Source organism: Stegostoma tigrinum, chromosome 4, assembly GCF_030684315.1.
Source record: "Stegostoma tigrinum isolate sSteTig4 chromosome 4, sSteTig4.hap1, whole genome shotgun sequence".
Taxonomy (NCBI): Eukaryota; Metazoa; Chordata; class Chondrichthyes; order Orectolobiformes; family Stegostomatidae; genus Stegostoma; species Stegostoma tigrinum.
In genome coordinates, this window is record NC_081357.1 from 129,249,821 (window position 1) to 129,262,090 (window position 12,270).

At 43.9% G+C, this 12,270-nt stretch overlaps 1 protein-coding gene across 8 annotated transcripts in view; it reads right to left on the bottom strand.

The window, feature by feature from the left end:
* agbl5 (AGBL carboxypeptidase 5) overlaps positions 1 to 12,270 on the bottom strand; it is a 107,832-nt gene that overhangs the window by 55,238 nt on the left and 40,324 nt on the right. For all 8 annotated transcript variants that reach the window (XR_007247529.2, XM_048530618.2, XM_048530616.2 and 5 more), the window contains 4 exons: positions 11,544 to 11,722; positions 10,677 to 11,247; positions 7,626 to 7,795; positions 6,483 to 6,618 (listed from right to left, as the gene is read on the bottom strand). Coding sequence is in view for 7 of the 8 variants with exons in the window: in XM_048530618.2 (XP_048386575.1) it covers positions 6,483 to 6,618; positions 7,626 to 7,795; positions 10,677 to 11,247; positions 11,544 to 11,722 (1,056 nt within the window). In the remaining variant the exon portion in view is untranslated. The remainder of the gene's footprint in view (positions 1 to 6,482; positions 6,619 to 7,625; positions 7,796 to 10,676; positions 11,248 to 11,543; positions 11,723 to 12,270) is intronic.

Genomic DNA, 12,270 nt, shown 5'->3' on the forward strand with positions numbered 1-12,270 from the left:
TTATGTCATAGCTATGGGTCTACCACACTTGCCCGCTGAAACTATTCACCACCTAGGTAAGTGATTCTTCAATAAAGTATAAGGCATCAGAATCTTTAAGCTATGTCTCGATCACATAATGCTGGAGTCCAAGAATATCTCATCTAGATCACAGAATCATAGATTCCCTATAGTGCAGACAGAAGCCATTCAGCCCATCGAATCTGCACTGGCCCTCCGAAGAGCATCCAACCTATCCCCGTAACAATGCATTAGCTAATTTACCTAGCTTGCAAATCCCTAGACACGATAGGCAATTTAGCATGGCCAATCCACTTAACCTGCACATCTTAGGACTAGGGGAGAAAACCAGAACAACCAGTGGAAACCTCGCAGGCATGAGGAGATCGTGAAAACTGCACACAGACAGTTGCCTAAGGGTGGAATTGAACCTGGGTTCCTGGTGCCATGAAGCAGCAGTGTTAATCATCGTGCCACCATATCACTTGTTATGCATGGCAATGAACAAGAACTCAAAATGTATTAATTTTTAAATTAACTTCAAATAATTAAACACTAATAAACAGGTACCTAAATAAAATGGTTAGGTCAGAAGACAATATTTAATTGACAGTTCTTTAATCCACAAATACAAACTCCAGATTCATTTGACAACATTCTACAGTTCAAAAGTCAAGTTTCTTGACCAGTAGCACAAACTAATCTAAAACTAGCAAGAGTTATACCACGATAATAAAATGTGAGGCTGGATGAACACAGCAGGCCAAGCAGCATCTCAGGAGCACAAAAGCTGACGTTTCGGGCCTAGATCCTTCATCAGAGAGGGGGATGGGGAGAGGGAACTGGAACAAATAGGGAGGGAGGGGGAGGCGGACCGAAGATGGAGAGTAAAGAAGATAGGTGGAGAGAGTATAGGTGGGGAGGTAGGGAGGGGATAGGTCAGTCCAGGGAAGACGGACAGGTCAAGGAGGTGGGATGAGGTTAGTAGGTATATGGGGGTGCGGCTTGGGGTGGGTGGAAGGGATGGGTGAGAGGAAGAACCGGTTAGGGAAGCAGAGACAGGTTGGACTGGTTGTGGGATGCAGTGGGGGGGGGGGGGGGGGGGGGGGGGGGCGCGGGGAAGAGCTGGGCTGGTTGTGTGGTGCAGTGGGGGGAGGGGACAAACTGGGCTGGTTTAGGGATGCAGTTGGGGAAGGGGAGATTTTCAAACTGGTGAAGTCCACATTGATACCATTAGGCTGCAGGGTTCCCAGGCGGAATATGAGTTGCTGTTCCTGCAACCTTCGGGTGGCATCATTGTGGCACTGCAGGAGGCCCATGACGGACATGTCGTCTAAGGAATGGGAGGGGGAGATAAAATGGTCCGCGACTGGGAGGTGCAGTTGTTTGTTGCGAACTGAGCGGAGGTGTTCTGCAAAGCGGTCTCCAAGCCTCCGCTTGGTTTCCCCAATGTAGAGGTAGCCACACCGGGTACAGTGGATGCAGTATACCACATTGGCAGATGCGGAGGTGAACCTCTGCTTAATGTGGAATGTCATCTTGGGGCCTGGGATAGGGGTGAGGGAGGTGGTGTGGGGGCAAGTGTAGCATTTCCTGCGGTTGCAGGGGAAGGTGCCGGGTGTGGTGGGGTTGGAGGGCAGTGTGGAGCGAACAAGGGAGTCACGGAGAGAGTGGTCTCTCCGGAAAGCAGACAGGGGTGGGGATGGAAAAATGTCTTGGGTGGTGGGGTCGGATTGTAAATGGCGGAAATGTCGGAGGATGATGCGTTGTACCCGGAGATTGGTAGGGTGGTGTGTGAGAACGAGGGAGATCCTCTTTGGGCGGTTGTGGCGGGGGCAGGGTGTGAGGGATGTGTTGCGGGAAATACGGGAGACGCGGTCAAGGGCGTTCTCGATCACTGTGGGGGGAAAGTTGCGGTCCTTGAAGAACTTGGACATCTGGGATGTGTGGGAGTGGAATGTCTTATCGTGGGAGCAGATGCGGCGGAGGCGGAGGAATTGGGAATAGGGGATGGAATTTTTGCAGGAGGGTGGGTGGGAGGAGGTGTATTATAGGTAGCTGTGGGATTCGGTGGGCTTGAAATGGACATCAGTTACAAGCTGGTTGCCTGAGATGGAGACTGAGAGGTCCAGGAAGGTGAGGGATGTGCTGGAGATGGCCCAGGTGAACTGAAGGTTGGGGTGCAAGGTGTTGGTGAAGTGGATGAACTGTTCGAGCTCCTCTGGGGAGCAAGAGGCGGCGCCGATACAGTCATCAATGTACCGGAGGAAGAGGTGGGGTTTGGGGCCTGTGTAGGTGCAGAAGAGGGACTGTTCCACGTAACCTACAAAGAGGCAGGCATAGCTGGGGCCCATGCGGGTGCCCATGGCCACCCCAATAGTCTGTAGGAAGTGGGAGACTGAGAGGTCCAGGAAGGTGAGGGATGTGCTGGAGAAGCATGTAGTGTCTTTGAGACTCTGTGAGAAAGGGAGAGGGTGGATCCTGTCAGGTGGTTCCCTGAGCAGACAGTCAAAGTCATTTGGCAGAACTTTCCCCCCACAGTGATCGAGAACGCCCTTGACCGCGTCTCCCGCATTTCCTGCAACACATCCCTCACACCCCGCCCCCGCCACAACCGCCCTAAGAGGATCCCCCTCATTCTCACACACCACCCCACCAACCTCCAGATACAACGCATCATCCTCCGACACTTCCGCCATCTACAATCCAACCCCACCACCAAAGACATTTTTCCATCCCCACCCCTGACTGCTTTCCGGAGAGACCACTCTCTCCGTGACTCCCTTGTTCGCTCCTCACTGCCCTCCAACCCCACCACACCCGGCACCTTCCCCTGCAACCGCAGGAAATGCTACACTTGCCCCCACACCTCCTCCCTCACCCCTATCCCAGGCCCCAAGATGACATTCCACATTAAGCAGAGGTTCACCTGCACATCTGCCAATGTGGTATACTGCATCCACTGTACCCGGTGTGGCTTCCTCTACATTGGGGAAACCAAGCGGAGGCTTGGGGACCGCTTTGCAGAACACCTCCGCTCAGTTCGCAACAAACAACTGCACCTCCCAGTCGCAAACCATTTCCACTCCCCCTCCCATTCTTTAGATGACATGTCCATCATGGGCCTCCTGCAAAGCCACAATGATGCCACCCGAAGGTTGCAGGAACAGCAACTCATATTCCGCCTGGGAACCCTGCAGCCTAATGGTATCAATGTGGACTTCACCAGTTTCAAAATCTCCGCTTCCCCCACCGCATCCCTAAACCAGCCCAGTTCGTCCCCTCCCCCCACAGCACCACACAACCAGCCCAGCTCTTCCCCTCCACCCACTGCATCCCACAACCAATCCAGCCTGCCTCTGCTTCCCTAGCCTGTTCTTCCTCTCACCCATCCCTTCCTCCCACCCCAAGCCGCGCCCCCATCTACCTACTAACCTCATCCCACCTCCTTGACCTGTCCGTCTTCCCTGGACTGACCTATCCCCTCCCTACCTCCCCACCTATACTCTCTCCACCTATCTTCTTTTCTCTCCATCTTCGGTCCGCCTCCCCCTCTCTCCCTATTTATTCCAGAACCCTCACCCCATCCCCCTCTCTGATGAAGGGTCTAGGCCCGAAACATCAGCTTTTGTGCTCCTGAGATGCTGCTTGGCCTGCTGTGTTCATCCAGCCTCACATTTTATTATCTTACATGCTTACCACATCCTGATGGACTTGTAGTCAAATGTGTTTTCCTTTGCAAATTTCTGCATGAAAGATAGGTGATACGGAATGGTCTAACTACTTAGAGTGTTCCAAAGTGCCAAGACCCGTCCCATCCTTCGGAACACCAGGGGCAAGTAGAATCTCAGTACGTACTTACATTTGGTGTTTGTGAACCAAAGGTCTACTCACAGCTTGATGTAGCCACACACAAAGGGAGCCATCAGATGACAGCAGCATTCGGTATGTTCTTCCCCCACCCCTTATCCAGAGCTTTGTACATGGTGTCCCTGTGGACATGGTTGAGTTTAGACCTTATACCCAGGCTCATATTCTTCCTGATAGACTACACTTTGAAGTTCAGAAATATAGCTCAGTTTTGTGAAATTGCACATGACGAAACAAACAAACATGAGAGAAAACAGAACAAAATAAAAAATAAGAAATTTTGAAAATGGATTGACTGACTAGCAGAAGGTAGAGAGTGGGGATAAAGAAGTATTTTTCAGGATGGTAGCTGGTGACTAGTGGAGTTCTCAAAGGGTCAGTATTGGGACCACAATTATTCACATTATACATTAAATATCTGGACAACACCATCTGCAATCCAACCCCACCACCAAAGACATTTTTCCCTCCCCACCTTTGTCTGCTTTCTGGAGGGACCACTCTCTCCGTGACTCCCTTGTCCACTCCACACTCCCCTCCAGCCCCATCACACCCGGCACTTTTCCCTGCAACTGCAGGAAGTGCTACACCTGCCCCACACCTGCTCCCTCACCCCCATCCCAGGCCCAAGAAGACTTTCCACATCAAGCAGAGGTTCACCTGCACATCTGCTAATGTGCTATACTGCATCTGCTGTACCCGTTGTGGCCTCCTCTACATCGGGGAAACCAAGCGGAAGCTTGGGGACCGCTTTGCAAGACACCTGTGCTCGGTTTGCAATAAATATCTGCACCTCCCAGTCGCAAACCATTTTAACTCCCCCTCCCATTCCTCAGACGACATGTCCATCCTGGGCCTCCTGCAGTGCCACAACGATGCCACCTGAAGATTGCAAGAAGAGCAACTCATGTTCCGCTTGGGAACCCTGCAGCCCAACAGTATCAATGAATTTCACAAGCTTCAAAATCTCCCCTACCGCATCCCAAAACCAGCCCAGCTTGTCCCCGCCTCCCTACCCTGTTCTTCCTCTCACCTATCCCCTCCACCCACCTCAAGCTGCACCCCCATTTCCTGCCTACTAACCTCATCCCACCCCCTTGATCTGTCTGTCCTCCCTGGACTGACTTATTCTCCTCCCTACCTCCCCACCTACACTCATCTTTACTGGCTCCATCCCCGCCTCTTTAACTTGTCTGTCTCCTCTCCACCTATCTTGTCCTCTATCCATCTTCGATCCACGCCCCCCCCCTCCCTATTTATTTCAGAACCCTCTTCCCCTCCCCCATTTCTGAAGAAGGGTCTAGGCCCAAAACGTCAGCTTTCCTGCTGAGAAGATGCTGCTTGGCCTGCTGTGTTCATCCAGCTGTACACCTTGTTATCTCGGATTGTCCAGCATTTGCAGTTCCTATTAACTCAAATGTGTACTTCTGTGTTCACAACAGAAAGCAAGAGAGACATTGCGGAGAGCTTACAAGTTCTTAACGTTAGTGAAGAACAAATGCCTGAGAAATTATTGGGATTAAAACTACCCCAGGCCGAGTGGCCTTCAGCTTCAAGTTTTGAAAGAGGTGATTACAGTGATTGTAGATTATTGCATTTGAGGCTCCAGAACTCCCTAGATGCTAGAAGATGCCCAGTGGATTTAAACAGAGAAAAGATCATCTCTTTTTCAAGATAGGAAGGAAAGAGGGAATGATCAGTTAGGTGGCCAAAAATAGAACAGGTCAAATCTATAACAACTTGGATTATAAAGCAACAGGTCATATTGAAAATTACAACTTATTAGGCAAAACCTAATGATAAGGAAATAATATTTAGCTAACCTATAGACTTTTTGAAAGGTACAAAAAGCAGGGGAGGCAAAGGCGGAATGAGTGGACGTGGGATATTTGGACTTTCAGAAGGGATGAGATCAGGTACTCTACTATAGTTTGTTGCAAAAGATGACAGCACATGGGTAATATACGGAATAGAATGAAGTCTGGTTAACAGGCAAAAGTACAATAGGAACTAACACCTCATCTTTGGGATGATATTTAGTCATGTTTGGTCCTGAGGGATTTACAATTTATATTAATGACTTAGATGATGGAAGTGATACATCCAGGTTTTCTGGTGATAGAAAGCTAAGAGGAAAAGTAAGTTATAGAAATGACACAAATTGGCTACCTAGATACATGAGAGATAATGGGAACTGCAGATGCTGGAGATTCCAAGATAATAAAATGTGAGGCTGGATGAACACAGCAGGCCAAGCAGCATCTCAGGAGCACAAAAGCTGACGTTTCGGGCCTAGACCCTTCATCAGAGATGATGAAGGGTCTAGGCCCGAAACGTCAGCTTTTGTGCTCCTGAGATGCTGCTTGGCCTGCTGTGTTCATCCAGCCTCACATTTTATTACCTAGATACATGGACTATTTCAAAGGATGACAATAGACTGTTTATGCTGGGAAAATTGGGAAAATATTAAATTATCAACTTGGTTAGGAAGAATGGAAAAACTGAATTAATTTAAAAGGTGAGATACTAATTCAGAGGAGGGATCTCATGCATGCATCACAAATTCAAAACACTACATACATGGCACATCATATCCTTACAACTTTACATACTTGTTCAAAGATTTCCGTAGTATATTTAGGTGGAAAAGTAGGTAGTGGTGGTGGACTTGCTCGTCCATTATCGTGGCATGCAGGAGGAACTGAATTCACACAACGACCTGTATTATAATTACACTCCAAGGTATAGCTGCAGAGGAAAATTCAGAAACTTTGAAAAGTCGCAAAAATTTCAGACAAATTCTGGAATGAGCTGACATTAGCATAAGATGTTATGCCAATTAAAATAAAACAGAACATTTTGGTTTCCTTTGAACAACATAGCACAATCAAACTGAGCACCTATAAGTACACCAGAATTATGATAAAATTTTAAATAGAAAAACAGGATTACAAACAGCAGTTATTGTACGCCACTGATTCAGACTCGACTGGCCACAATGAGAGATTGCCCAGTAATAAGAAATCTAATTAGAACCCAGTCAAAAATAACACTTTCATATTACTGTAGGCAGCACATCATCTGTTGAGCAGGAACTACAGAATAAAAAAGAATTTCAAATGACTAGCCTTTTGCTTTTAAATAAGTTCAATAGTTATAATAAAGCTTTACTGCATTGTATATTCCTGAAAATTCAAACAAAGTAATTGACTTGGAATAATGAGCAGACTTCAGATTTTTTTTCGAATTATGAAGAGAAATATAAATGTCACACGGCCTAACAATTTATTTTTGTCAGGACTTTAAGCTTGTAAGGATGTAAGAGCAAAGAAACATAAATAAGTTGAAGGTGTATTTGTGGCCTGGACTGCACTTAATTGATGCGCATTTCCAAATCACAGATTTGTGTCTGAGAATAGATACCAGTTTTTGAAAATATAACAATTGCCAGATTAATGTCAAAACACTGTTTTTGAACCAAATCATTACAAAATTTACTTATGAATAAAATTTAGAACAATTAGGACTCAATTCAAGAAATTTTAAGGCAAAAAATGTTGGAGTTATAATTTTGAATAATATTTGAAACCTTTCAGCTGTCAATATTTGCATTCTTTTCCATGACATAAACAATACAAAATAAATATTTTTGCAGTTTTAAATAAAATTTGAGGAAAAAATAATCTGAAGTATAACCATAGAAACCTTCCACCAAATCTAAATTAAACTCTATCACCCTCTATAAAACCTCTCACCTGTGTATAATTCCTGTCGCCTTATAAATTGCCACTCTCCCACTTCCCTCTTTAGACTGTCCATCTCTTTTGTCTTTGGCATACATGTTCCTCTCAGAGAAATTGCAAGCCGTGAAATCAAAGTGTGCTGAGTTCATGGAGATCAGTTTTGGAAACAACATATTTTCTATCTATTTGGAGAATGAAAACAACAAACTATTAAATGGAAGAATTTCATCGTATTTGAGAATATTGGGCTTAAAAGTCACCAAGCACATGAAACAAACATTTAGACTCATGGAAGCAAAAGCATTTTTAAAAGTAAAAGCAGTAACACTGTTCAGTTGATACAGCCAAAAACATGCATTCTACAGAATCTGTGCTGAGTGTGACTGAGACAGTGGGTGCACTGACAGTAATCTTCCAAGAATCCTTTGATTCAGGAAAAGTCTCAAAGGAATTGTAAACTGCCAATGTAACACCTTTATTTAAAAAGGAAAGTTTAAAAAAAAATAGGCAATTATAGCCCAGTTAGCTGAACATCTATTATTGGGAAAAGAGTCTACAGAGATATACAGGGTAACAAAGTGTGGAGCTGGATGCACACAGCAGGCCAAGCAGCATCTTAGGAACAGAAAAGCTGACGTTTCGGGCCTAGACCCTTCATCAGAAAAACAGACAGGTTCAGCAATGGGTCAAAACTTGGCAGGTGGAATATAATGTGGGGAAGTGTGAAGTTATGCACTTTTACAGGAAGAATAGAGGAGAGTTGAAAATTAGTTAAATGGAGAAAGATGCAAAAGCTAAGGAACAGAATGATATGAATCACCTTACTGAAAAACATAAGATTCTTAGGGGACTTAACGAGGTAGATGCAAAAAGTTGTTTCCCCTTGTGGATGAATCTGGAATTAGAAATCATAATCTTACACTAAGGGGGTCACCCATTTAAGGCAGAGAGGAGGAGGAATTTCTTTCCTTAGACAGTAGTTTATCAGCAGAATTCTTTATCACAGCTGGGTCTAGAGGCAGGAATAGCAAGAACTGCAAATGGTGGAGTCAGAGACAATACAGCATGGAACTGGAGGGACACAGCAGGCCGACAGCATACAAGGAGCAGGAAAGTTGACGTTTCAGATCGGGACTCCTTTTTCAGAAATGGAAAGGGGTAAGGGAGCTGGGAAATAAATAGTGAGGAGGGGTGGGGCTGGGGAAGGTAGGTGGGATGGTGATAGGTCAGTGAGACGGGTGGGGTGGATTGGTGGGAGAGGGATAAGAAGGAGGGTTCGACATGGGATAAGGCGGCGGGAGGAGGGGGGTGGAGATTTTAAAACTGATGAATTCCATGTTTAGGCCATTAGGCTGTAGGGTCCCAATATGGAATATGAGGTGTTGCTCTCCAGTTGCGTGTGGTGTCACTACGGCACTGCAGGAGGCCCAAGATGGACATGTCACCCAGGAAGTAGGGTGGAGGGGGGTTAAAATGGTTGGCAACCAGAAGGTGTTGTCGTTTGTTACATATGGAGCGCAGATGCTCTATGAAACGGTCTCCAAGTCTACGCTTAGTCTCACCAATGCAGAGGAGGCACATTGGGGGCCTCATCCCATGTCCAACCCTCCCTCTCATTCTTGCCTCCTTGACCCGTCTATGACTCTAGAGGCTAATTGTTAAATATATTCAAGGCTGAGATAGACAGGTTGTTCAATTAATAAGGGAATTAAGGGTTATGAGGAAAAGTCAGGAAAGTGAAGTTGAAGATTACTAGATCAGTCATGATTTCTTTGAATGGCACTGCATCCTGATTAAGATGAATGTCTACTTCTGCTCCTATGTCTTATAATCTTATAACCTAATGAGAAGCAAAAATGATTCCATTTTAATGTTCTATTATGTGGAATTAACAGATTTATAGTTAAACGTGGAAAGCAATAAATGAAACAGACAGTGTAGCATGTTATTTAAAAAGATATAAACTTTGCTGGAGGCTTGAAATCTATAAAAGACAACTAAAACTTTGAAGATGATTTAAGAATTTCAGATCCAATATCCACTTACTTAGATCCCCAGTGAATGGAATGGCTGAAACACTCTATTCATGTTTCAACTGACATAAAAAGGTGCATTGCCTGAGGTTTGTGTCCTTCTTTGAAGTAGCATCTGAGAGCTGTACCCTCAGGTGAATATGATATTCTGAAGAGTAACAAGAATAAGACTGATATGATCACAGCAGCTAACCAAGCACAGAGACAAAGAAAGGGGAGAGGAAAAGTCTGTAATAGGATGGAAAGCAAAAGTGATTAAATTCTAAAAGGGAGGGAGGAACAAGGAAAACAAAAAGGAATGGGAATGGGATAATGCTCTGAGATCACTACATTCTCCCAATTCAGGCCTTTTGTGCATCCATAAATTCTATTACGCTACAATTAGCAGCCATGATCTTAATAGACCCAACACTCTCTCCACCTCATTTTCCTTCTATATGATAGCTCTTAACATCTACCACTGACTGGATTTTGGATACCTATCCTAATATCACCTTATGTGGTTCCCTGTCGAATGTTGCCTGGTTACTCTCATGTTAGAAGCACCTCTGAACATTTCAAACAATTGGTGTTATTGGACTGGTTGAGTTGAATGGTTAGTTTCAATGATGTAATTCCGCGTTCCTGAGGGTATTAACTTTTACAATAATATGCACACCTTAGAAAACATTTAAATGTCACCTACATAGATAGCACATGAATAAACTAATAGGGAGACAGAAAATGTTACACTTTTAAAGTAATATGGATTCAGCGTCAAATGCACTGAAATACTGTCAAATGAGCGGTTTGCACCAACTTTATCAATTCTATCTAAATATTCATGACATCAGGCATCATGTTCTGTTGTACACTGATGGTATTCACATAAAATCCATTTACAGAACTATGATCCATCATGAAATGTAAAGTAACTGTGACAGAAAGAATTCAGCCTATATTTTATATTGGAATGCAATAAAATCGCTATCTACTCGATTAAATGTGCTAGTCTTAGTATTCGTCAAACACTAATACACTGAATACTAACCTGATTACGTTCACCTGGAAGAGAATTTCCATACATAAAACAACCCCGCTTTGAAGCATGGCCATGCAAGTCCACATAATATGCAATCCCACTTTCATGAGGAGGGATGTGCTCAACAGTTTCTGAAGAGTCAAAACTATCAGTAGCCTTCTCACAAAGTGCACCATCACCACTCAATGAAACAGCTTTTCCATTGTGTGTTCCTGAAAGTGGCTGCCCATTGTTATCTTTGTCTTGAATTAATGAATCTGAATGGTCAGGACCTTTACAGGAAATTAAACAATCCACTTCCCCATTTTCAAAGTTTTTTATATTTTTGCTTTTCTCCAACTCTGATAGAGTGGTCTCAAGAGAGGTAGAAGTCGTGTTAATGGAATGATTCAAAGCTTTTGTGCATGAAGGGCTACTGGGTGATAATGAAGTGAACTTTTTCCAGTCACAATTGGCCAAAGACACACGATTGTTAACGTGATGATACAGGATGACTGCACGTGCCGCATAAATTGAAGGGTGCAAATTAAAGTCTGGATCCAAGTACAAACGATTCAAATTCACACCTCTAGAATCAGTCCTGCAAGATACAAAAACATAGGTTGAAACAGAACAGGTAAAGGTATTCAGCCATTGCACCAAACATGCTGTTTCGGTAAAGCTCTCCTATTAATTCCACTTCCTCACTGTTTCCTCAAGTTCAGTAAATTGTTTGCATATCCAATGCATACTAGAATCTGACACAGATGATTTGTTAATTTCATGCTGAAACTAATGGTTCAATGGAAAGGGTGGAAGAATTAGGTATTTAAAGACAAAATTGCAGCAGCTGAATAATATAGTAACATCTTAACATCTTAACATTTGCATGCTTACCGATAATGTCCCCTCACTACACCATCTGGATTCAACATGGGTATAAGTTTAAAGACAAACATTCTTCTCAACATTCGAGCTCGAAGATCATCAGCACGTAAAATAAACTCGAGGAAACCATTGAAAACAAAACTAGAGGGAGTTTCACCAGGATGTACTCGACTGCTGAGGAAAAACACCTGGAACGGAAGAAAAATACTTATTTAAATAATTTATGCAATCAGTCAGAGATAAAGTACCATTAAATCTTCCAAACTCATTTGACTGAAGATGATTCTTGAGCCTGGGAATGCAAAATTGAAATAAATCTGTACTTGTGTTTTGCTCAGTAGTTAATTATGGCCCACAGTTGTCTTGTAGAGCCAGGGGCAGCACTCAAGCTCCTTCACAAATTACTGAAACCTTTTATTGAGTTTATACTAAAACAGCAAACTATTGTCAGCTGTACTTGCAAGGACTTCGTTTTGGTTGCTCAGGGCTGGAAATAAAAATTATAATCAGTGCAACAACTCCGAACAAAGCAAAAAAAAAGTCAAGTCTCCATATTGTAAAACTGTTCATCACCATGGGTCAAGGATGAAAGACTTCAGTCATGTGGACAGACTAGAGATACTAGGGTAGTTCTTCACAAAGTAGATTTGGTAGCATTAATTAATAATGCAAAACAGAAATATCAGCAGTTAGAGAATATAGGTTTCAGTAAATTACAAAAAAAAATCAATGGTAA